Below are 25,258 nucleotides of genomic sequence, written 5' to 3'. Positions count from 1 at the left end.
TGGGCAACCCCTCCCAATGCCTGACCACTCTTTCTGAGAAGAAATGTCTCTCCTGATTTCCAACCTGAACCTCCCCTGGCACAACTTGAGGCCGTTCCCTCTAGTCCTGTCACTAGTTACCTGTGAGAAAAGGCCGACTGGTTCCGCGGCCTGCAGAATCACCGTGTGATACCATCAGATTCATAACGGGCCTGGGTGTGGACTCTGCAGCTTCAGATAGTTTCAGAAATGTTGTCTTGGCCTTACATAGACCTGTCGCTTCCCAGGTGCTGAGCGCTCAGCCCTCCTACCCGGCAGTCTTTGTTAGGAACGTGTGCGCCTCTTGTGCAAACCTGGTGCCACTGTGCTCCCCAGGCCTTCTCTACCAGTTGATGGGACTGTTTTATCAGTATCTAGTAATAGTACCTGTTTTGTCTCCTTCAGTGGTTCTTATCCCTGCTCCGTTATGGGATCTTGGTTTTGTTTTCATATGGAAGTGGTATTCTTCTTAATTACGTGTGGGTCTCTTGGATCCTCCTTTCAATAATGCAAACTCCTGAAGTCATGTACTTGCACCAGAAAATGACACTTTGTGTAATTTTGCATATTTGAGTCAGCCATGCTGCCCAAACCCTACACAGTGCAAGCATGCACACAACAGAGCAAGGAAGCTACAAAACACTTGTAATGCCCCTCTCGATGTGATCTGTTGGGAACTGAAACACGTTGGTACTTCTCTAAACTGTATATACAGTCTTTGTGAAAAAGTGTGAGTACTATTTTTTTTTCCAGATTTTATGTTTTCACTAAACATGCCAAGTTATTTTAAATCACAAAGTTGCTCTAAATCTCAAAGCACTGTGTGCTTCATGTAGACAAAATGATAATACTGGCTTCTGGTCCAGAATTCACAGAATTTGGCTTATTGGGATAGCTGATAACAGAAAAGAACAGAAACCTGGCCTTGGGAACAGACCTTGCCTTAAGCAGATGGCTCGCTTTGGACACAGCTGGCACATTAAGGTGCTAGAGAGGTGCAGAAGAACGGAGGCACTTCCAGTCGTGGTATTTATATCAAATCACGGCTGATTTTTTTACACTTTTGCAGACAGCGTACATACTTCTGAGCTGCAGGTCTTCAAAGAGAAATAAAATAATATTCTGATTTGCCACAGGAAAAACCTGACATTAAGGCAGGAATCATACAGTATAAACACATGGCTTTCTTTTTCCCCATTGTCTTCATTTTCTTGTCCATATTTTTCAGAAAATTGCTTCAGAATGAGTTTTTTATATTATCATGATAGAATTATGCAGAAGAAAACTGCTGATCCTATCCTTGCCTGTGGGGCAAAGTGCACTGATGAATAAATCAGGAATATTGTTTAATATTACATTAAAAACATAAAGGTATTAATAATAATTTACAACAGGTTCAATGTGGTAAAAAATAATAAGCAAAAAAAAAAAAAGCCTGTTTTAAAGAACTTGGTTCTGCAACTAACCATCATTATACATACGTATGGCACAATTTTTCTAAACTATGATGTGTGTGTGTTACAGAATGACTTTACTTGTTTTGGCTTAGAAGAAGCTTGCTGCCTAGTTTATGTGGTGTACTCCGAGTGAAATGCAGCTCACCTGATTAACAGGGAGAGCCGCAGCCCATGCTCGAGCCAGTGTCTGATCTAAACAGCACTGGTATAAAAGCTGTATTATGAAGTTCATGGCATTTCTCAGTACTTACATTTTGAGTGTTTTCTGAAAGTAACGTTACAAAATATGTCTACCTACAGCGGTTAGGTTAAAATTTAAGCTTGGGGCAAGCACAGAGTTTAATGCGAAGTTTCACGATATGCGGAGGTTTTCAAGCAAGGCTGCCTTGTAACAGACGGCAGCAGATGCATTGCACAGCTTCCCAGGAGCAAGGTCCTGCTCTCACTTTCTTCAGAGAACTCTTGCCCATGCCAGGTAGCACTGTTTTGTACTGTGGTACCTTCAGGGAGGATCTCTCTCAGCCAGACTAGCCTGTGAGCAGAAACACAGTGCGTGATGCCCTATCCGTGGATCCCCCACGGCTGGGAGCACCCACTGGCACCCAAAGGTGCAGCCCTAGTGCAAGCACAGCTCCTGTGAGGGATGGCACAAGCCCCTCACTACCTTAGCCTGGCTATCTTCTGCCTCGGGGCAGAGCTGTACCGCTCAGCAATGATGGGCACCCATTGGCGGGCATGCTTGCATTTATGCACAGGAAAATATTTGCCATTGATTGTATGTATCTTACGTATTTCTCTACTTTATACAGAGTATTAAAAGTTTAATAAGATTTCAAGAAATATTGTATGACTGCCTTGTACTATTACCCAATCACTTAGAACAGTTTCAGTCCCGAGAAATGAAAATGTACATTTCTATATAAATTATGATCATTAGAATCAGCTAACATTTATCTCCAGCCTGAGAAGACATGATGATGTACTGTCCCTGCGGTAGCTGTCTCATATTGCTGATTATAAAGATAAACGGCTAAGAAGAACCAGCTGCTTTGCAACGAAAAAACATATTTGTACACAGAATAAATAATAATACTAGCGAAACAACCCCTAATACAAACAGGAACCCCACAAAGTGGTTTTGTGATAAGTCCAAAGCTATAAAATCGGAGCTATAAAACCGGACCTTTTGTCTCCAGAAACTGTAGATGGATTCTTTCCCAGATGGCACTCCAGTACTTGTTATTTTCTGAAGTATGAGGTTGGAAACATATATTTTTTGTGAGCTATTTCAAGAGAGTTACGTTATTACTGATAGGTTTTCAGAATAATAGTAATGTTGCTGTGTTGTTACCAATGTCATATGAATATATCATATTATATCACATGTTATTCTGTGGGCTCATTCTGAAATATGTTATATATATATAGCACTCAAGTTGCCTTCCTCCTGGAAATTAAGTGGTGTATTTCTATTACTGAAATATTTCTCTGATGATCATCTCTTTGCATTGAGTTTAAAGAATAGGCTTCAATTTTAAGAAGTACAAATTGTTCATCTGATCATGATTATTTATCAGAAGTTTGGTCTAGACACAAATACAGTATCTTTCATATAGCTGATATTGCAAGTTATAGCATCTGCAAAAGTTGAACTGGAAAATGATATAGGAGTTGAATTATAGCTCCATTTTCAAATAGGGTACATAGTATAATATTTTTTATACCAGGCACAAAATAAATATTTGAGTCAAATATTCAGTTCACTTGGATATGTACCTGAAGTAAACAAAATGTACACTAAAATAATGACAGCACCAGAACACTGATGAAAAGTTATTTTTCAGTCCAAATCCAAGGTATATAATTCTGGGCTTAGAATATGGATATGTATTTATATGTACTCTAATTTATTTGAGCTGCTTGCATATCCTCACTGACTTTCATCTTCCCCTCAGATAATCGCTGAGGAGTGTGTTGGGCTACTACCTTACTCATTTGGAATGAATAGAAATTTGATTTTAATCTAGATTTTTCATCACTGGGACTTGTGTGTACGTGGGATAACCTTGGGTGTAAAATGAAGGTGGACTCCACAAACTATGACTGTGTCTTTCACTCAAACATTTACAAATGCTTTGAACATTGAAGAAATAACTTTTGATCCTTTTTCTTTTAGGAATATATGGACTCAAACAAATACATAGAGCATCTAGTGACTCAGCTGGAGGAACAACGCTGGAATTTATGGAGGCAAGTACAATAGACATACATCTTTATTTATGTTGTTCTGTTGGAAGAAATACTCCACTCCATAGTTCTTGATTTCAAATAAATGGTTGGGTATTGAGTTTCTGCACTTGTAATGTTTTGCGGACTGTCTCTTTACCGAGTCTTACCTAAATGAAATAACTCAGTAAGGCATCACACACCAGTTGAACTTTGATACTCAGGGCCGTTAAATACATGCACAGTTTTCCCGTTCTATTTTCGAAGCAGTGGATGCTAACTCTATTTCAGATTCTTTTAATTGGACTGAATTTAATAAATGCTGTGATATTCTTGAGTATAAGCGTTTTGGCACAAAACCCAGCATAACAGCATTTTAGATAGTGTAACAAAATTTGAGAGTTTCAAAACTGAAATAAACAAGGTTTTAAAATTTTGCAGTACTTTCGATAGTCCAGAATTTTCTCTTTCTTCTACGTTCATATTGCTCAGTGCAGGTTGCCCAGATTTAACTCCAGTTTAAGCAAAGCAGCAATTTCCATATGCTAATGTAAAACTAGTGGTCATTTCTACTCTGCCATACAGCAACTGTGGTAACTGTACCAGCACTTCTGAAGATCTCAAAATTTGTGTTCCTCTGGTACGATGGCTATAGGACCTTGCAAATCTCTGGGCATTCGTCCAATCTAGTAAATGTCATTTACTCATAGGGGTAGGTCATCCGCTCTCTTGCAAAAAGGTGCTTGCCTCATTGCAGACACAGTTTCCTCTTTACAACAACCATTTTATTACATAATTTACTTCAGTAGTTTTGCTGCTGTTTTACTGTTGATGTCTTCATTGGGTAGGACAAACAGTTGTGCATTGTTTGCATCTTCACAAAATTTATCAAGTGTCATTTCTAACTGTGACACGTTGGCACAAATACTGAAGATTCTTTAGGTATTTCTGCAGTACTGTTCTCCTGCTGTATTTCAGGGCTGTTCTGATGTAAAATGATAAAGATAGCTGAGAAACTACTTAATCTTCAGAAGCTCATGCTCTTAATGAGTTAATTATCTCTGGATCACTTTTAAATTAATTCTTGCAGAATTTTATTTTATAGAGAGTTGTTATCAAGCTGATATAAAGAGATCTGTATGACAGCAGTTTGCAGTATTTCCTTGTACTTATATTTACTTAAGTATGCAGTATCTCATTATTAACTGCTCAGTATCTCATATTTTTATAGTCAATAGCTAGATTCATATCTGGAATAACTTTTAATACAGAGGAAATGGAATAATACCAGTGATGAAACTAATTCAACATTCTCAATCCATATATTTTTAAATGCAATATTTGATTTAACTTTTTTTTTTCTAAAGGCATAGAAGAGATGACAATCTATTAATACACATTCAACTGTAAATTAATCTTTATAGATTAATTTAATCTTTATAGACTAAAACCTGATTCTCCTTAGTTCTGATCAAGGGAAGACGTAATGATCTGTCTGATTTTTCAGTTGAATGCCTATCATGCACAGAAAAAGTAGCTTTGCACATGACAGTACTAGTTAGCATGCATCTCACAAACTTCCTGTCCTGGAGGATATAAAAGTAGTGTTACAGCATTTACAGCGCATGGCATTTGGGATTTCAAAACTCTGAAAGTTTGTGTGTAATTCCTGCTTTTTTTTTTTTTTTAAAAAAAAAAGTAATTGGTACCAAAACCATAAATTTACCTTGAAGATCACAGCATCTGGGAAATTGTGTGAAGGTAGTAACAATGTATGCGGAAGACAATGTAGTGGTTAAATATAAATGAAAAGTAAAAAAATTAAGAGATGAATAAGTCTGAAAAGTGTCAGAGAGCAACATTATTTTATTAAGAACAGACATTTAGATGTGGTATGAAAAATCAGTGGTTTTGGAAAACTCAAGACTAATTTTTGTTTTTGATATTAATTTATGTTTAATATTATTTTTATGGTGTATTGTCACAAAAGGTAAAGACTTAAAATGAGCCCTAGAAGGTAAACCCTTCTGGTTTGCCAGTCGTCTTTGAACACTTCGTTTCTCTCTTTTAAATCTGTAATATGTTTCATGTGAAGATTATGCTAATAGCTCACAAGACACAAGGGCAGGACTAGACTGTCTATAGGCAGACAGATGTCCTAATAAATCAGCATGGACCTCTTCTCAGACTTCATTATGCTCTTGATTTGTGACTACCACAGTTTTAACCTGGTGGGTCACTGGGCGCTGAACCTGACACTGACCGATAACCCCTACTTTACTCTAGGCAAGCTAATAAAAAGGGCAGACACAAATCCTCAGCGCTTAGCTCCTTCAGTGTTGCTTACAGCCGGACAGATTTATAGCAGCTGGGCTAAGACTGAGGAGACTAAAGCCGATGTCATGGTGCGCATATCAATTTTACATTTCCTTTACATTTCCACATGTACAATGGGACCCTAAAAGACATGTGGGGGCAAAAATTTCTTTTCATTTTAGAGGACTACTGTTTATACATGGCTTAAGCATCTGCTGTCGAACATTTATTGCTGTAATTGCAGTCCCCGGAGAACTGGCTGTGGTTAGGTCACGTTTTATAGCTTTCTACTAAAGTAGGCCTTTAGCCCAGCTTCGGAGTTCCTGTTCTTAAAGACCTTTGCAATGAGCAGAGGTACCCCACTAGCACATGGACACGAGGGCTTTCTTAACATGTCTTTTCTGGCACTGAGGATCTTCCAATAATTATTTTCACCTGAAGAATGATGAATATGGCAGCATGCTCGAGTGGTCAGCGGTTCCCCCCGTTTCTCTAGCTTGTTCGAATAAAATAAACTTATTTGATGTGAGACAAATTCAGCTCCCATTGCTGACATTTATCAGTGGAGTTACATGAATAACGTGTATCAGTGTACCAGCTTGAGCCAGAGCACTGCTTTACTTTAGATTTCTCTGCCCTATCGTGTCTGGAAATAACTTTAAATAGGACAGAAAGGGGTCATGGGCGAGGGATGCTCCTGCAGTGGCATTTCTCAGATACTCATTTAATTCTCTTTCTAATCTGGCTGACCTGTATTACTATGTAGCATCCTTTATGGCAGAATCACATGAAGAAACAATGTGAAAGGCAGAAATTTGCTCCTCCAGTCTTTGCTAATTGACCTTGACAATAGATCATAATTTTTTATTCTTGACACTTAGGTCAATGACAGCAATTACTAGTTCCCTTAACAGAAGGAAGAATTTCAGCACAGGATGCTCGTTGAAATATGCAAGGGTCAGGTCCTGTTCTTAAGGACTTTCACGGGAATTTTATTATTAGTGCTCCTGGAACCGGGACCAAACCTTCAGTCTGTCTTGGTGAACGCGTTAGGATATACTGCATATAAAGCATGTCTGCTTTTCAGACTTGACAATCATAAAACAAACCGTGGAGCAACAACACCTTATTACCTTGTAAAAGTAAGGAAAAACACAGAGGGGGAGCACCACAAAATTTGTAAGGACCAGATGGCATCTCACTGACTTCATGTTTTAAAAACAGAGTTTACTAAATAGATTTGCTCTACTTTCATCTCCAGCATTAGCATGCTTCTATGCTCCTGGGTTTAATGCCTGTATACTAAAGAGGTGCCAAGCATTAAACAGGTTGCTTTTGCTGTAATCACAAACTTCCATTGGGAGACCATAATTGCTAACAAGCAAAATAGCTCTGCAAGAATTCTTAATGGTAAGCACAGATTAAAATAACAACTGTGATTAGCTTTAAACTGCTTGACTAGAAAAGGACTAATCTTGGGGGAATAAGTTGCATGGCAAACAAATGAAAACCCAATGTATGACATTACAGTAATGAAGGCTATGAAAAAAACCAAATGCTACCCCAGCTACGTAAGGTCATGCTCTGCACAAATATCTTTTTCTTGTCAGGGGCTTAGTAACTTGGTCTGAGTGGAACTAAGGTCAAAGCAGCCAGATCTTGGGGCTGCAACCCCAGTTTAACCCTTTCTGGAAGCTTCTTAATAACAAAAGTCGCCTCTGGTCTATGATGCTAACCTGAGTTACAGACCGTATGCAGGATCTTGCCAAAATGCTGTTGTAGCCCATGACCAGCTGGGATTGGTTTGGATTGGTTTGGTTTGTAAGAGCAGGAGGTTTTCTTCCCCTTTGCTTCTTGTTATTCAGTCCCCCTGCCTTATCCCACCATCTAGCCAGTGGATAAAGCCAGGAAAAGGTGTTTTGTGCTATAACCCATTAGCACCTGCCTATCATCTTTTTGTCGGCGTTTTGGGTGGTTGTTGGTGAGTTTTGATTTTGTTACAACCCTAGAACACTGGAGAATTTAGCATAATGTTAAATTTGTGAAGTTCCCTCAAACACTGATGTATTTCTTTCAGGAAATCCTTCGAGTTAGGAGGTGAGGCTGGCAGGGGCAGAGCACAATTTATTTTGGCACTTTGAAGTCATCACAGTTACTCAGATGTTTCCAACTAAAATTACAATATCATGTATTTGTCTCTCCGAAGCTGGGGCTTCTGATTTGTGCCTTCAATGTTTAAAAATAAAACAAAACAAATCACACAATATATGGCTAGGAAATACATAAGGCTACATTTCTACCAAAGATTGGTGTTTGAATATGCGCATTAGGAGACTACCAGTTAATAATGTATCTGATTTTTGGCCAAATGTGCTTTTCTTTAGACGAGTGTAAATTTGGATGGTTCAGTGAGCAGTGCATGTGTAGCTACCAGGTCACAGAAAGCACTGCCATTGTATGAGCAGTGAATGAAAAAGACTCTCTTCCTTTGAATCCCTGCTACAGTGCCTGTGTCACCCCATGGCTGTTAAAGATACTTTTCCATGACTGAGCTGGATGAGAGTAACGTAAATAACCGGGACATAGAAAAGCAGCCATTTTACTGTGATTGCCATTTAGCCATATAAATCATATTTCTAATAGGATCGCAGAAAAGTAAGAGGTAGTAGGTTAAAGATCACAAGTGAACCTTACAAAGTGCATCAGTCCCCTCTAAATACTAACCTCCTAACAAAGGGAAAAGGTTGGCTGGAAGCTAGAGCACTTGTTGCAAGTTGCAGGGAAAACTGCGCGTTTAAGGGAGCATAATTTAGCTCCGTGTTCAGATCAAGACTGATCACTGCCTTTTGAACAAATAACAAGTCAAATAGATAGATGCCTTACTAAAGCTTACACCTGTTCAAAAGATTTTATCAGGTGCACCAATCAGTCAAATAACACAATTGTCCACAACTGACTAAAGTTAATAGTCACTTTATGTGCAATCTGCCTGATCAATAAGTAAATCTACTCTGACAGCAAGTCATTGTAACACTAACTGGGCCTGCTTTTGTGGAGTATTTACTAAGTTGGCTTAAAATAAGGACGAATTGATGTGCTGTGCTATATGAGAAACAGGACCTGGGATGGTTTTGGTATAATAAATTCATGAAAAGTATTAATTCTGAAGAATGCATCTCAGCCCATTTTCTTTAATCGGAGAAAACTGCCATTGGCACTGCCCATCAGTGCCGCGGGAGTCGGGGGTGAAGCATCAAGCCTCAGTTCCTGAAGTCATTACAGAAAGGGTCTGGAACCATCCGAATATAAAATCATCACGGTGCGAGCAAATATCTCCATACCTATGATAAACTACCCAAATTGTAAGACTGCAGACAAAAGATGGAAAAATGTTCTTTAAAAAGTAACTCGGTTTATGAAATGAAATAAATTAACCAGAGTTAAAATGTTAATAACATTCTGTAATTAATTAGGGACTGGGCTATTTTTGCACAGATGTATGCTTGTCTTAATAGCAAGACTGCCTGAACCAGGAATTGATTTGTTTCTTTTAAATTAAAAAAACAGAAGGCCTTGAGCAAAATATATTCTTTAGATATATTTGGTAGAATAAGGATCACAAATGTTCCATACCAAGTTGAAAGGAAAAAAGAAAAAAAAATCCTCCAGCAGGGAAGTATAAAGAAGGTCTATCTGACATATGGATGTTTGTTAAAAGCAAAATGCATGAACGGCCCAGAGTAAATTAGATCCTCATTTGTATGCTGGGAAATGAAATGTATAATCTTGGCACGGCTCTCTGTTTGTTTTACATTTCTATAAAAATGAACTCTTTTGTGTATGCAGATACACATATTACCTTGGTGGCTCTGTAGGTCAGGAAGAAACGGGATGCTTGGGGCTGCTGTTGTCTGACCCTGCCCAGCACCCTGCTCCAGCACAGGCACGCGGCCGTGCTCCAGTCTGAAACTGCCACCCTGCTCTGTGCTATGAATCCAAGTAACAGATCAAAACACCCGACTACAAGAAATGAATAGCAATTAGCTGTTTATCTCCAGTTTATCTCGGCCGTGTTTAAAAATCACACAGTTCCACATGTAAAATTATGTGTGGTCTGCTTTTATTATTTCGTACCGAATATAGTCTTCTGATCCCACTGGTGGCTAGACACAGCCACACTTACTGTGTTGAATCATATTTAATTCCTCAGATAATTCCAATGATTTCACTGGAATTATTCATAGAGCAAGGGATAATTTGTACGCGTGACGGTGACATTGACCTGAAGTCTTCTCGGTGACCCAACAGCAGCAGCATCTGTACGCTGTGGTGCTGTTTCCTATTTGGTAGAGGAAAACCCATAGATTTACATCAAGGTAACAAAATGACAATTTGTGCTGTTATAAAACCAGGATTTGAAAAGATATTTTAGGAAGGAGTGGCGTGCAGACACAGGCTGTGATAGGGGAACCTTGTCGAGAGGGTCTTCCAGGGGGTTTTGGAGGGGTGGTTGAGGGGTGGGTGGGCTTGAGCACAGAGAAATGGGCAATTTATGAATCCGTAATTTTTAAAGGAATGCCGCGTCACTGATGTATTTCACTAATGAAGTATTTGGATAGCAGCGCTGACGGCAGCGTTAGCCGAGGCCCGGGAGGAACTGCACATGAAGTCATGCGAGTCACGTTAGCAGCTTTCCCCGTAAATCAGTCCCACTTGTGGAAGTAAAGTTAAATAATCACGTTTAGCATTTCTACTTCATTCTGTAACGCTCTACCGTTTTTATTTCTTCTAAATTACATTAAAGCAAGGCTTTAAGACCCCACGTAAGAACAAGGCCTCATTGTTCCAGTCCCTACACAAAGTGAGAAATGATTTTCATCCCCTCAGCCCCAAGGATGAAACCAGAAATAACGTAATTCCCTTCTTACAGAGGAAAGTAAAGTTGTGAATATACTAAGTGATGGAGCTTATAGAAGAGATCTGTGTCTAAGCCAGGAGCTGAGCCGAGTTGTTCAGTGTTCGAGTTTGGTGCATGAATAATAAGATTGTATTTCCCATGTCACGGTACCGCTTGTCAGCCTGCCGCTGCTATCCGGGGAACGAAGTTCCTGCAGCACTGCCTGAATCTTTAAAAGGTTTTGCTGCTTAAAGCAGGCTCGGTGACAACCTTATCCTGCGCTCTGCAACCGGAGAGCATTTTCCTGTGTGTGCAGCTCACAGCGTGGTGAGGTGTGGAAGAGGAGCCCCGTCTGAGGAAGCGTCCCCTCCAGCTCTTGTCCGTGGCCCCGCTCCACAGTGCAGAAGTCCATTGCAAATGATCTTTGTCAGGAGGTGGGCATTCACGAGGGCAGAAGGAGAGAAGAGTCCTACCCTTTTCTCTTAAGACAGTTCATTTTAACGTACACTGATGTTGCTGTGCTGGTGCAAAGGATTTTTACTGCAGACAAAACCATGGATCCGACTGGGGCTCTTAAAGGACAAATACCACTTCAGCTGAGCACAGGACACCTGGGCAACACAAATATCCCTGTGACATTGTCTCTTCCTGTTACCTAGCAGGTGAAGCGAGCTCTGACCTTCTGACTGCTACCTTCCTGCTGTCCCCCCAAGATTCAGCACCCCTCCAGGCTTTGCAAGCACTGCACAGCTCCAGATCCACTGGAGGGTGTTATCGCGGAAGTGAAATTTAGATCACGTCACTACTTTCTGAAAGTCTCCTTTAATTCTGCAGGATTTGGCTGCCCTCCTGTTCGCACACATTGCACGGGACCCAGAGTGCACTTCTGTGAATGCTGCCTGCCTTCTTATATTAACAAATTAATTTTTTATTGCTTTATTTGTTAATAAGAGGGCATCACTATGACAGTAGCAGCCCATGTTCTGGGATGCGGCCCATTTGCACTTTTTTTTTTCTTTAATCAGGAATAAATTCCAACATATTCTGCTGTAGGGAAAATATCATGCATTACAGCATAAGCCTGTATAAACATTATCGTAATGGGTTCCACTAGGGACAAGGTTTCAAGTATAAGGCAGTATTCATTAGATATTAAAGACCTGAGCATATTTTTTCTTATTTAAATCAGCACGGCTCAGAATTTGCAAACTCTTGCTTATGTAGACATTCCCCAGAGATTTTGGAAAATGAATAAAATCTTGCAAAATACAGTCCTCATGGTTTCATTACCACCTGATTAGCTAAGCTGAGTCTAGAAAGTGTAACGTAAATATGCAAAAAACAGAAACCCCAGATTAATTTCCAGCACAGCTTAGTAGTCAGGAGATACCAGCTTTGGCAGGATATGTGCTGCAGTTTATGTAGCACCTCTGAGGACGGCAGAGGAATGAATGACCCTGTCTGCTTCCCCGTGCTGCCCGGCGAGGCTCATGCCCAGTCCCGGAGGAGGCTCGATGCTAGTTTGATGCTACTCTCAAATTCTTCCCAGTTCAGGCACGTTCATGATAAAGCCATAATAAAACAAATACTGTTTTTCATTCACTTCAGTGGAAGCAGATTCTCAGTCCTCCACCAGGCAATTTGGGAGCCTTTTAAGCCCTTTTGAGCAGTAAGCACGTACAGCGTGGTTCCTGTTAGGCCGCCTGTATTTTTATGATCTTCCTCTCTTCCTGGTTGAGGAAGAGAGATCAAATGCAAAGGAAGGACCTACCTTCCTGCAAAGCCCTGAGAGAGAGATCGATCCAGAAACGCAGATCAAAGCTGTAAGCACTCTGAATCTGTCTGCTCCTTTTCTCTAATAACGCTGGTATAAACGCTTGCAGAACCGGCTAAGTGCTGCTCTGCTGGCAGCGCTAGCAGCAGCAGGATTTCCTTGCACTTCTCTGCTGCAGCGTGGAAACATGCAAATAGCAGCACTCGCGCCTTTCTTCAGACGTTTCAAAATATACACAGAATTCCCATGTAGAGTCTGAATTCTGAATTGCCATTGACTTTGACAGAAAACTCACGTGGCATCTGACTGAGGCTGAACCCAACAGCCCGCAGCAGGAGCTGACAGCCAAGGAAGCCAACCCAAGGCAGCAGCGGGACCACAACTCTTCCCGTAGCCCTTCTTACCACCTTGGAAACCTGCTTCTTAAGGACTGGAGTGCTCGGGTGCTGCTCTGTGCAGTGATGCTTTATCTCAGCACGGGGAGCTCAGCGAGTGCCAGCTATCTGTTGTTGCAGAGCTCAGGGTGAAGCGGCTTCACCTGGCAGGCTTCCCAGATCTGCAGGCAATCATCTCTATAGCTGAACTGAAGCCCCCAAAAGTGCAGAGCTGCCTCAGGCCTCACAGCACGGTGTTTGGCGGTGGGCTGAAAGAGCAACTGCGGCGGCAAGTGATGCCAGCCATGCGATTTCTGCCCTACTTGTGTTTTATAGTTTTGGGACAGCGTGCATTAAGTGCCGGTAACCTTCGGGTATAACGCCTGAAAATCTAGTAGTACAGCGCTTGCGTATAGTGTCAGTCCAATGTAAATCATTATCCAGTACAGAGAAGTGAGTTAGTAACTGTGCCTTTCTGAAGGCTTTTTTTCCCCAGATTTCCAAATAGCAATTTTCTCCCTGAAGCACAGACCCCTCTTGAAGATGACGCGGTCATTTTGGTATCCCTGATGCCAGTGCACACAGATTACTTCCAGCCTGTCAACGTGTCTCCTCTTTCCCAAGTACCTCCCGTTTGGAAGAGCTGCAGAAAGCAGCAGCAGTAGGCAGAGGTAAATCACCTCCACGTTTTTGTTATCCCAGTTAAGACACAGAAGCCAGTCAAAGGAACTGTCTGTCCTGTCTTTCACAGTTGCTAGGTATCTCTGAGAAAACGATAAAATTCCTATACTGGGCAATTTCAGAATATGCCAGCTGCTAGGTTCTATATTTAAACTATGGCTACCATTAGTGTATCTACTTCATTTCAGTGTTCTGAAATATGAGCCTTGTATTTCTAGTATCACTCCAAAGCAACAGTAAGCAAAGTCATGAATTTGGTTTGAGGACCAGTGTATTGTCTTAAAAATGCTAGATAAAACTGCACAAACCTGGGGTCAAGGAATAATTAACGATTTGGGTCATGTACGTACTTACTGGTGTGTATGAATCCGAGATACAATTAATCTTAAAGAGACACAAAGAACAGTATCTCAGCTGTCAGGACCAGAAGCTCGATATGCATAAAAATAGTTTAAAAATGTAATTATAGTTTTAAGTTGTAGATGAATACTGGTTCTTTTTAATTCTAAAACACTTCTAGTTATAGAATAGGAGACCGACTCCATTGTTCTTGATTTCAGTGGATGTAAGCTCACGCCTGAAAATAATTAAGGAACTGGCAATATTATTATTATTTTTTTTTTAATTCTCGGAGTCCCAGCTTATCTAGCATACTTGGTAAGATCACTCAATGACCTAACACCTGCAGATTTCACTAGGTATTTGAGGTAACCAGAATTGTGGAAAGATAGACGTGTTTTTTAAGTAAATGTTTTCTATTCAGTAATTTACAGCTGACTGAGAGATTTGTTGACTGGACTAGAACTGTATTTTAAAATCTGCTGCATCAGACTTAGGAAAGGCTCATCATTATGCCAGTGATTTTCCTGCACGTTGAATATTGGCTCCAGTTCGAGTTCCCCGCCTTGGAAAAGGTGCAAAAGAACTGGAAAGGTTCAGAGGAGGGCAGAGAAGGGCACGTAGAAGCACGAGATGATGGCTCTCATTTATGGAACTACCCAGACTCCTCAGTCTGAAGAAGCAGGAATTTAGGCAGGGGAGCAACAGATCTGAGAATGTGAGCTGCATGGAGAGGAGCAGATTGTCTGCTGCTTCTTTCCATACACGGAATACACGGTATCAGATGAAACTAACAGGTGGCATGCCAAAAAACAAATGAAAGGAAGAGATTTTTCATGCAGTAAGTAATCAGGCTTCAGAGCCTCTGCAGCAGGATATTGCGGTCTTTAAAGGTGTGCATGGGTTCAGCTGGAGACCGGACAAAATCATGGCACACAGTGAGAGGTACTGAAGGCAGAGAGGGCAAGCTTGGCTCTGGAAGTCCCCGAGCTCCCAGATGGTGGGGGAGCAGAAAAGCATTTTGTCCTTCTCTGGACATTCAGTTTTTGCCATTGTCATAGAAATGATGCTGAGCTACACAGACGCTTCAGTCGGATCCGGTGCTGCTGCTCCGATGCTACCCAAGCCTCAGAAACATTCAGCACTTGCAGTTTGAATCACTAATTATAAAGGAATCTGAACAGGTGATTTAGATTGATTGTGCAAGCAACAGGCATTACAATGTGATTACATTTTATTGGAATGTTGTTATTTCTACTTAAACAGAACATTAACATATTTTAAACTCAGTAATTAAAACCTAGCTCTTAGGAGAGTTGCTCAAGGTGTTTCCCTGCACAACAAAGCAATTAAACACATCAATTGACATTACTCCAGTAGTGTGTGACTGCTGCAGGATCCTGGTTTAAGCCACGAGAATGAATGAGAAATCAGAATCCATTTGGAGAACCCCAAATTGACTGGATTTAAGGACTTTTTAGCTACCATTCTACCTAGCTCCCTTCTCATGTTTCTTTGCAACTTACTTTTGTAGAGTTTTGTAGTATTTCGAACAGGAGTCATGACTAAATCATCTACTCTGATTCTCAGTGGAGTACAGGCTTTATACTTTACCCAGTTATACTGAATGAAACCCAATGACTTTGGTTAGCCCAGGACTCGCCATCGGCCCTCAGAAAACAGCAGCTGCATCTCGCCAGGAGAGACCGAGGTGCCAGCATAGGCTGCTGTCCTGGAGAAGTCATTTTCGCTTTGACAGATTCAAGCAATGCTTGAGGTTCCCATTCACACTGAAGAAAGGGATTCCCAACGCGGAAGAAAATCTGCATTAACAAAGCTGGCTGTTGTTCTAAGACACAACAGCCAGGCTGCACCACTACAGGAAGAGGTTCCTTCTGCAAAACACACTACCTTTACAGCCAGTAAAATCCGAATATTATCTCTGATGGCACATTTAATTTCAATGATGCAGTCATTCTGGAAAGCCCATTGCTCCTCTGCTTGGCCACCTCCAAATTCAAAACCTAGGAAAACTAACGTCATTTTTACGACCTTATGTCTCCAGGACTTTTTATATCTGATTCCCAGATGCAGCCCTGGCCCTTACTGTCCCTGGGTCTCAGTGTAACGGGGTGGATCCACTCAGCACCCCGAGCGCCCTGCGCTTGTGTTACTACAGAGTGCCTCAGGTTCTCACTTCCCGAGGCCTCTACCTTGCACTTTCGCTAATTAATCCCGAAATTCACTAATTAACCCGAAATCCTGCCCGAGCTCTGTCCGTCTCCACACTTAGGCTCCCCTTAGCGTGCCGTGCCCAGGCTCCCACCCCAAACCAGCACCCACACACCGACTCGGCGCACTTCTGCCCCGCAGCCCTTCCCCTTCAGGCCGCTTCTCGCGGCTCCCCCCGGCGCTGTCCCCCCCAAACCGGGGGGGCTTCACCTCCCGCCCCGGGCCGCCCCCCCGCCGCGGGGAGCCCCCTCCGCCGCCGCCGCCGAGCTGCCGGAGCCATTGAGCCGCGGCTGATGGCGGCAGATGGGCTGCAGCTGACAGCCCGCCGCTGACTCCCGGCGACGGGGACGGGGCACGGCCGCCCGGCGGGAGGAGCCGCCCCCGCGCCTTAAACGGCCGGGGACCGAGCCGGGGGACTGGGACGCGGCCACCGCCACCGGAGAGCGATATTAAGCGGCGGGGGGCGGCTCGCGGAGCGGGGCACGGGCTGCCCCCGGCAGGTAAGCGCCGGCCTCGCCGCTCCCCTCAGCCGCCCGCTTCCTCCTTCGCCTGCTCCCGGCAGGGCGCGGCAGGAGGCGGGCCCCGGCCCCGGCACCTGCTCCCGCCCCGCTCCCCGCCGCCGGGCAGCGCCGGGCCCGCCTGGTCGGGGCCCGGGAGCCCCGGAGGCCCCGGCCGCCCTCCCTCCCTCCTTCCCTCCCTCCCGGCTGCCTCCGCCCCGCGGAGCTTTCTCCCCCCCCCCCCCAACCCTCCGCCTTAACGCGGGGCCTCCGGGCCCTGTTGCTCCAGAGGCAGCGGGTTTGCTTCTGGCAGGAGCACCCTAACGAGCCCTTGGGGGTTGTTACGGGGGTATTTTTGTTCGTCCTTGTTTGATTTGGGGTTTCTGTTCGGCTCCCCTGCACCCATGGAAAAAGGGGGTGGTGCTGGGGGGAGAAGTGGAGCGGGAAGGAGCCCCAAAATGAGTCGGAGCGATGGGGTGTAAGGGAAGGCAGTGTGGGGTCACCCAGCGCTGGTGGAGAGGTTGCTGGTTGTCACTTGGTTGGCTTTACGCAGGTGTTAGGTCTGCTATCCGTTTTCTGAGGTGGGTTTGACCTGAAAATACCCTAAATAAGCTTGAAGAAGTGTGACTGGGCCTTGCAGTTTCCCCATAAGAATAAAAGAACCTCATAAATAACAGCATTGCTAACCTTCTGTACATAAGACCCTTTTTCTCAACATAACAATAAACAAATTTAAACCATCTCAGTCTCGGACCCATAAATGTCCAGTGCAAATTTTCACTTCCCTTAAAAGTGGGTATTTCAGATAAAACCCTTGTTTACCCGTGGAAAGCTAGCGAAGTTTTTAACAAGTGAAGTAACATTAAATAGACAAGTGATTTACATCGGCGGGGTTGACTGTATACATTACGGGATTGCAGATAAGCTGTGTAAGTAAACAGGAGCGCAGCGCTCTGTTATTGTGCGTGGCTATGGAGATATCATGGGACTTCTTTGCCAGTTAATAGCATGAGGCTTCGTGGGAACTGTTTGATCTGCAGGACTTTTGCTTGGCAGTAGTTTACTTAAGGTTATTACACTCTGTTTGGAGACTCGTATTTGCTAGCCATTATTGCATTCTTAGCTCCAGGCTTCCCAGAGTTACAGGTTAGTAGGTCAATAAAAATTGTGCTGAAATGCTGGAATTGACAGGCTGGATTTTTAAATGTGGTTGGGGAATAACTATGCAGCAGGCGGAACTCTAAGGAATTTTTTTCTGTGGGTTTTGATGCTTGTTAGTGGTGATGAACCAAAAATACTTGTTTTGCCTTGAATACTGAGAATGTTTTTCCATTTTTTTGTTAATACAGGGAACAAGCTATATAAGCCAAACGCAGTATGCCCTTTCAGGATCAAGTGGCCAGTAGCCCTAGCTGAATTTACCAAGACTTGCTTCCTTTTGCCAGTGATCACTGGGAGTAATGCCGCTGGCATTGGTTGAGGCTTGCCAGTAGCAAGAATAACAACGTCATCAGGTCCCCGCTACTGCAGATTTACATGTTCCTTTAAAATGTGAAAATTACCGTGCTGTGCAAGGAAACAGTATGGAGAAGTATATTGTTAAATTGCCATTGCTTAAAAAATACTCTGACAAAATCCTGAGTCTTCTGAATTAAAGCATCCCAGAACTTGCTCGTGAACCAGTGGGTGCCAGCGGTGTGTCACAGAAGCCCAGGTTGGACTCCTCCGGTAGCTGCAGTGCATGGTGCAGTCACAAACACAAATTTCAAGTATTCTGCCAAATACTTGAGACTTGTGATTAACTGTGTGCGCGGAGCAGCTCCATTCATGTCATGCCATACAATTTACGTGCTTAAAGTGAAGCATATGGCCCCCCCGTGCCCAGCTCAGCAGTGTGCTGACAGTTAAGGATGGGTTGGAAGCTTGGTGCGGATCTCTGGCAGGAAAATGGGAAAGAACAAAACTTCAGGATGGTTTTGGCATCTCTTGTACAGTTTCCTCTCTCACTGCACATTGTTAAATAGTTCTGATAGGAGCGTTACATCCCTTAGCTCAAATATAATCAGTTGTATTTCTTGGCATTTTCAGTCTGGTCTCTTTGTCTTGGCGTTTTTAGAGAGTTTCCTCAAAGTTATTCCTGCCTCTGCTTTTTCTCATTTGTGTCTTTCCTGTTAATCGCATGCAGCTCTTAATTACTGGCAGGATTTGTTGCTGGAGTGAAGTCTAACTGTATGTTTTAATAGATATTTGGTGATGCCTTCTTTCTTAAGCAAAGAACCTCCCTTTCTGTACTAATTCTGTCGTGGTGAACTTCTCCACTCCTGTGCCAGGTCAGGTTGGTTCCAGCTCTTGCAGAGCTGTGTCACTCTGTCAGATGAACCCTTATGCAGAGATGCTGAGTAGCAGAAACCAGGTGTTATGTATAAATCCACTTCTCACACTGATTAATTTTCCATTTACAACCCTGATTTTGCAACCAGTTGAACACCTGCTTAATCTGAGAGTTACAGCATCGAAATAGATAGGTGACTGGGTGTCAGGTGCGTGTGGAGGTATTTGCAGGATTAAGGCTTGCAAAGATGTGCTGCACAAAAAATGTAGAAGACTTAAAAACAACAACAAAAAACAATCCCTTTTGCTTTGCTCTTATCCTCAAGAATCATGGTTGGTAGTTGCTATCAGTTTATTTAGTTAAAATGTATTCACATAGGGGGATGGAGCTGTCTTGGAACTGGTATGAAGCAGCAGGAATTGTTTCTGCTTGTGTGCGAGGGTTGGAGCCACTTTTTCCTACTGAATCTGCACAGTGATAAAGTTGAGATTGTCAGAGCGCTGTTGCAGAACTGCCACTGCTCAGAAGTCAGACAATGGATAGGCAATTGTAATAATACTTGTCTGAGAAAATCGACCAGGAGCCTGGTAGGTTTTATGTTTGTTTCCATTTTGAAGAAGGTCCAGAGGAATTACTACAGCAGAGTTCTCTTTATTGTTTCTAACTCTGTCATATTTAGAACTCATTTAAATTGTGTAATGGAAACTCTTAGGAATGACCAAAGAATTAACAGAATTAGGATATTAGTTAGTGGATACAGACCTAAGCTGATATGGATAGAATTAAAAATAAAAAATAAGGGAAATTCTTCTTCTTTTCTTAATATATTCAAATGATTTAAACATTGAGAGAGACTGGGTGTTCCGCCAGCAAGACTCGATATGCAAAATTCTTCTAAAAGCCAGAGACCCTGCAGTTCTCTACTTCTTTGATAACTGATTTTTCTTCTGTACTTATTCCTTGAAATGAAAATATGATTTATTTTTTTCAAAAGGAGAAAAAGCTTTAAAATACAGAAACTAATGGCTCATAAAGGAGAGTCAAGTACTTCTTCCTCTTGCTGTGGCGTATGCACTGACAGTTCACATCTGAAACATAAATTATTCCTCAGAATAATCAGAATGAAAGTAAGATCAGGGAAAAAACAAGGTATGGAAAAAAATTTGATGTATCGCAGAAACAATTTTCACTACTGCTGTATGTTGTGAAAGAACAAAAAGAAATACTTTTATTTTTCCCATCTCCCTTCTTAGGATCTCCCTTAAATCTGTGCTGTTATGGGGATCTGAGCCAAACATTTACCAGTTGCTTTCCATATACATCTTTGTTCCATTTTCTAATAACTTTCCTTGCATTGTGTATAACCCCCTTTAAATAGACTCCTGGCTCCTCATGGCCTGTGTTGTTCTAAATAGACAATGCAGCTGTTCTCTCATTACATTCACTTGGATCCTTAAGGCTTTTCAGTTCTTCTCCGTGCCAAGATTTTGCCCATGTTGTTGCTCTAATCCACTACAGGAAGCTAAAATCTTTATCCCATTGTATATTTGCTAATAAGAAAATTTCTTGTGACCGACTGCGTGTACCAATTCCTTACAATGAGTGATTCTATTTTTCCGAAGGTGCTTGGTGTCCTTAGAATGATCGGTCCAGTTTTTGTTGTCACATCATTGCCATGTGTGCAGTTCTTTCTGTGGAAAGAGAAGTGGATCTGTGTTTTTTTCCTTTTCTCCTTTGCATTAATTGCTTGTATACCTCTTCTCCACATCCACCATGTATGTCTGCATTCTAGCATATGTTACTAGTCTCAGATACAGAAGCCGAAGTGCACTCTGTAAGATGCTGACCCAACTGACTTGCAACCCGAGGGGCAGCTGTGTCTGTAATAAGTATGCAAGATGCAATAAATAGGGAATGTAGACCAAACCAGTGTAATAAACTCATCTTCCTCTTAATTTGGGGTGAAGTCCAGAGCTACCAGTTGAGCCATACTCAATATGTGTCATGTTTTGGCCTTCTTTGCATGGGCAATGAAGTGGTTCCTGGGGGCTGCTGAAAATGAGGTGGAGTCATAATCATTCCTGCCGAGGAAGACTGCTCCGGGTGCTTGGCTAGGAAAGGCATGGGTGACAAGTCTAGGCAGCCACCCATCCTCACCACAATGTTCAATGATCCCACAGAAGGAAGAAAAACATGGGGCAAGTAGGATGACTGTTGTTTTAAGCTGGGGAAGACTAATAGATCTGTATGGCAAGGAACAGGACCCACAGGCAGCAAAATCCTGAGGAAGAGCAGGGCAGGCATTGTGAACGGGTGAGAGAAGGGATCGGGAGGTCAAATGACGAGCTTTGTCTTCTCAGGTGAGGAGGAAGAAAATGGCCATGTTGGATCTTGGTTTACTTCCTCTTGAAAGAAAGTGATGAAATCGTGTTCAGAAAGAGAACTGCAGGTTTGGAGGAGTGAATCAAAGGTAGAAAATACTTAGCTGCAGAGGTATGTTCTGTTAAGTTTGAAAAGTAGTACCAGGAAATGGTGAGAACTAGGGAATAAAAAAAATGTAGCAGGACAGTCTGTCGGGTCTTGAGATTTGTGATACAGATGTTATGAAGTGTGAAACCACGTTGTAAAACTGGAGGAAAGGAAATGTGCTATTAACAGCTGTTAGCAGTCCTTTGTTTTCACTGGGATTTTTCTGGGGTGGAGATACTTATATCAAACAAAGGGTCAATCTTTTTATAAGTTGTTAAATTATTTTAATAAAAGCTAATGCTGGCACTCATCACTGTAGTATGAATGCACTTAACTTAAAAAAGATGATGGCAGTACTCCCTGATGGGTTTACTTCATAGAGTAATGAACAGATACTTGGGTATTTAGCATGTATTTTGTTGGCTGATTTTAGGTTTTGTGCTAGGGTGGAGGTAGGGTAGGTTGGGATGTATCAGTATGTGAGCTTCTCTTTCCCTTGGCATGGAAAGGCTTTTTTAAAAAGAGATATTTATGGCAATACTTAGATAAATATTATTAGAGTGTGGATTAATCTCCTTAACATCTTCACTCAGCAGTGGTGTAGCTGTGATAGGCTTAAGGATGGGTAAGCAAGACGAAGTTTTCACTCATGGGTGTCTCTTAAGAGATTAACATGGAAAAGGAAGTCAAGCTTTTGGCACATAAGCCCTATTGTCTGCCTTTTTAGTTCTGTTAATCTCCTCTTTTTAATGATGGTGGCACAGCCCAAGTATTTTTGAGTGAAATCCAAGTGGAGTTAAAATGTACCTGGCTTGTTTAGTAGTAGTTGGATCAGAGCTCAGTGTGAAGCGTGTAATAAATAGTTTTGCTTCATTCTGCTGCAATCTTACACTGATAAATCTGTTTGAAGATAACAGGTAAATTGGTGAGCTCTCATGAACCCCATGATTGTAATCTGTGAGCCAAATCCAGTGTTAAAGTTTGATAGGTGTTCTGTAGTTTAGGCCTACACCCTGCTTTTAGTTGTCTTCTGCCAACAGGCGTAGATACTTTTAAATGCAACCACATTTATGGATGCTTGCTGGTTATCTGAATAATGAGCTACTAGCTGTTAGCCTAGTGCCTCTTTTGGTACATTTACCAAAATCATACATGCATCTTTTTTATGAGCTGGTGCACTAAATTACCAGTGTTTCAAGTGTCCTTCGGGGTGTTGCGTTTCCTTACCTGAGTAGCCCAACATCCAGGTAGGGTCACTTGGCAGCTGGGAGCACTTGGCTCTTGATTAAACCCAAACCAGGTCTGTGTAGTTCTGACCTGCCTGGGTAGTCCCCAAAAGCCATTTAAGTGAGAATTACTGGCGTGGGCAGAAGCTTCAAAGGAGACTTAGCAAGTGTTCTCTAGAAGTGCTGCTGTAACAGGGTACCGCAGTGGGACAAAATGGTGTCGCTCTGTGAAGAACTGAGCTCTGCACGTGTACTTGAGGTGTATATATGCTGCTTCCTTTCATACAGGTACGTTTATGTATGAATTAAATCTTTCACTACTTTCTGAATGCCATTCTTGAAGAAAACTGTATTTCAGATAGTTTAGGAGCCCTGTTACCAGCCTGTGGTTGCTGCTCTGTGGAACGATTTTGTGGCTGGTGGTGGAAGTTGGCACATGCGTTTGCAGTAGTTGATCTCTGGCTTGTTTGTGTCTTACCATTTGAGGGAAAAACCTTGCATAAACTATCAGCATTCATAAAAAATGATTTTGTCAGGCTGTATTAGAAATCGTAGCTTTTGTTCAGGCTCACTGTATGAGATAAATCCCTTCCAAAAGATAGGTGTTTCAGCTGATACAGTGTGACAGAGTTAAATCAGATTAGAGGTTTCTTCTTTAGCTGCAATATCTACCTAAAGATAAGACAAAATTATTTATACTGTAACAATTAATAAAATATTTTCTATATAAGGAACTGAATCTACACACTGATATTTGAGGTATCTGTCTAGTTTTCCACATTTTATAGGTTCTTTGTAACAGGTTATCATAATAATTATCAATATGGGCACAGTTCGTAAGGTGTATATTATCTAACTCTGTAATATTACTGTAATGTCCTACTAGCTGTGCTCCCAATAACATCAATGAATACTTTGCTTTAGCTAACATGCTGCCAAGTTGTAAAGGTTGACAATTAAGACTGGTGCCTCTGGCTGTCCCAGTGAAAGTAGTGTTTTGATTTTTTCTTTTAATGTTGTGCTGGGATGAAGGCCAGTTGGCCTCTAAAGATAGTTTCCATAGCTACTGTCCTACACGGAATGAAACTGCTGTTACAGCATTTTTCCTTTGGACCTTTATAGGTTTTATGCAAGCTGTCAAGACAATTAATTTTCATCAGATGTATCGGTTATTAGCTGTTGAAAGCAAGGGGGCATGGGAAGGTATATATGATGAAAAAAGCATTAAACTATTTAAAATATCAAGAGATTTCTTTATGTCCACAATATGAACATGTTTCAGATTTACAAAATCCCATTACCGCAGCATCTGATATGCCAGAATGCAATCTACGCTCAAAAGACAAGGTCCTGAAATTGCTCAACTTTATTTCTGAGAATAAGCGACCTGTCACTGATTTTCACTGCTGTTTGGTGTTGGATGTTGGGATTTAGATTTTTTCATGCCTTTTAAAAATGAAACTTAAAAAAACAAACAAACCTACCTGTCAGAAAAGCTCACTAACTTTCAAAAGTTTAAAATAAAAACTGTTTTGTGTTTCATATGTATAGAAGAGGATAAAAAAGGCAGTGAAGATTATGGCAGTATGTTGTGTGTTTTTTTTTTTAATAAATTAAAAAAAAAAGGCATTGAGCATGAGCTTCATTCCCGAGGCAAGTAGGGCTGACGAAGCCTTGATTTTGCTCCTCAGTGAGGCTGCAGGCAACGCCACCTCCTTGCCGGGGCTGGTTCTGGGAGCCGTTGGCGTGCCATCAAATTACCAGCCTACACCCCATGCTTCCCCTAGGGGCTGAGGCCGAAGTATGTGAGTACACAGACTGTAATATTAGAGCGGCTTGTGTAAATTTGACACCTCTTCTCATTCTCTCTGTATGAAGTGTTGGGCTGGGCTGTGTAACATCCGAAGGGTCCGCGGGGCAGCCAGAGCTTTTTCTTCCCAATTTGCAGCGTTTGGTGGGTCCTGAGCCCTGCTAGCTCCAGCTCCGTGGTGGTCTGCCTGTTGAAAATCCAGCTAGGTGTTTGTCTGGGTCAAATCAGCTGGTGAAGTATATGTCAGTGGGACGGGCAGCTTGCCTGAAGTCTTACATTACTGCTTGGTATCATGAGTGTAACTTCCTAGGGTATTTTTTATGCTTCTCTTCATTAATACCTTTGGCATTACGAGATGCTTGTGTGCATTTACTTACAAACATTTTCCTCGTACAAAGACTGCTGACTGATGTTTTGTTAAATGTTTTGCAGTCTTTGTAATGCAAGATGCCACTAATTTTAAAGAAAATACGGCTTTGGGAAAGCTGTAAGACATGACCTGTGTATTGGGGAAAATAGGAATTATTTAGTACCTATCTAGAAAATAGTTTTCTCTTTGTCATTTGCACTTCTGAGAGGTTGACAGCTCTGTATTTTTGAGTAAAACTGT

At 42.0% G+C, this 25,258-nt stretch overlaps 1 protein-coding gene across 11 annotated transcripts in view; it reads left to right on the top strand.

Annotated features, from left to right (window-relative positions):
* Positions 1 to 25,258, top strand: part of NCKAP5 (NCK associated protein 5) — a 436,628-nt gene that overhangs the window by 186,175 nt on the left and 225,195 nt on the right. For 9 of the 11 annotated variants that reach the window (XM_040560984.1, XM_040560986.1, XM_040560985.1 and 6 more), the window contains one exon: positions 3,652 to 3,725. In XM_040560984.1, the coding sequence (XP_040416918.1) occupies positions 3,652 to 3,725 (74 nt within the window). Of the gene's footprint in view, positions 1 to 3,651; positions 3,726 to 14,501; positions 16,815 to 20,696; positions 23,127 to 25,258 lie in introns of those variants that run through there. The other 2 variants (XM_040560992.1, XM_040560989.1) reach the window with 2 other exon arrangements.

Source organism: Cygnus olor, chromosome 6 (assembly GCF_009769625.2).
Source record: "Cygnus olor isolate bCygOlo1 chromosome 6, bCygOlo1.pri.v2, whole genome shotgun sequence".
Lineage (NCBI taxonomy): Eukaryota > Metazoa > Chordata > Aves > Anseriformes > Anatidae > Cygnus > Cygnus olor.
The sequence above is the reverse complement of the archived record's forward strand: the minus strand, read 5'-3'. Positions and strand labels throughout refer to the sequence as shown.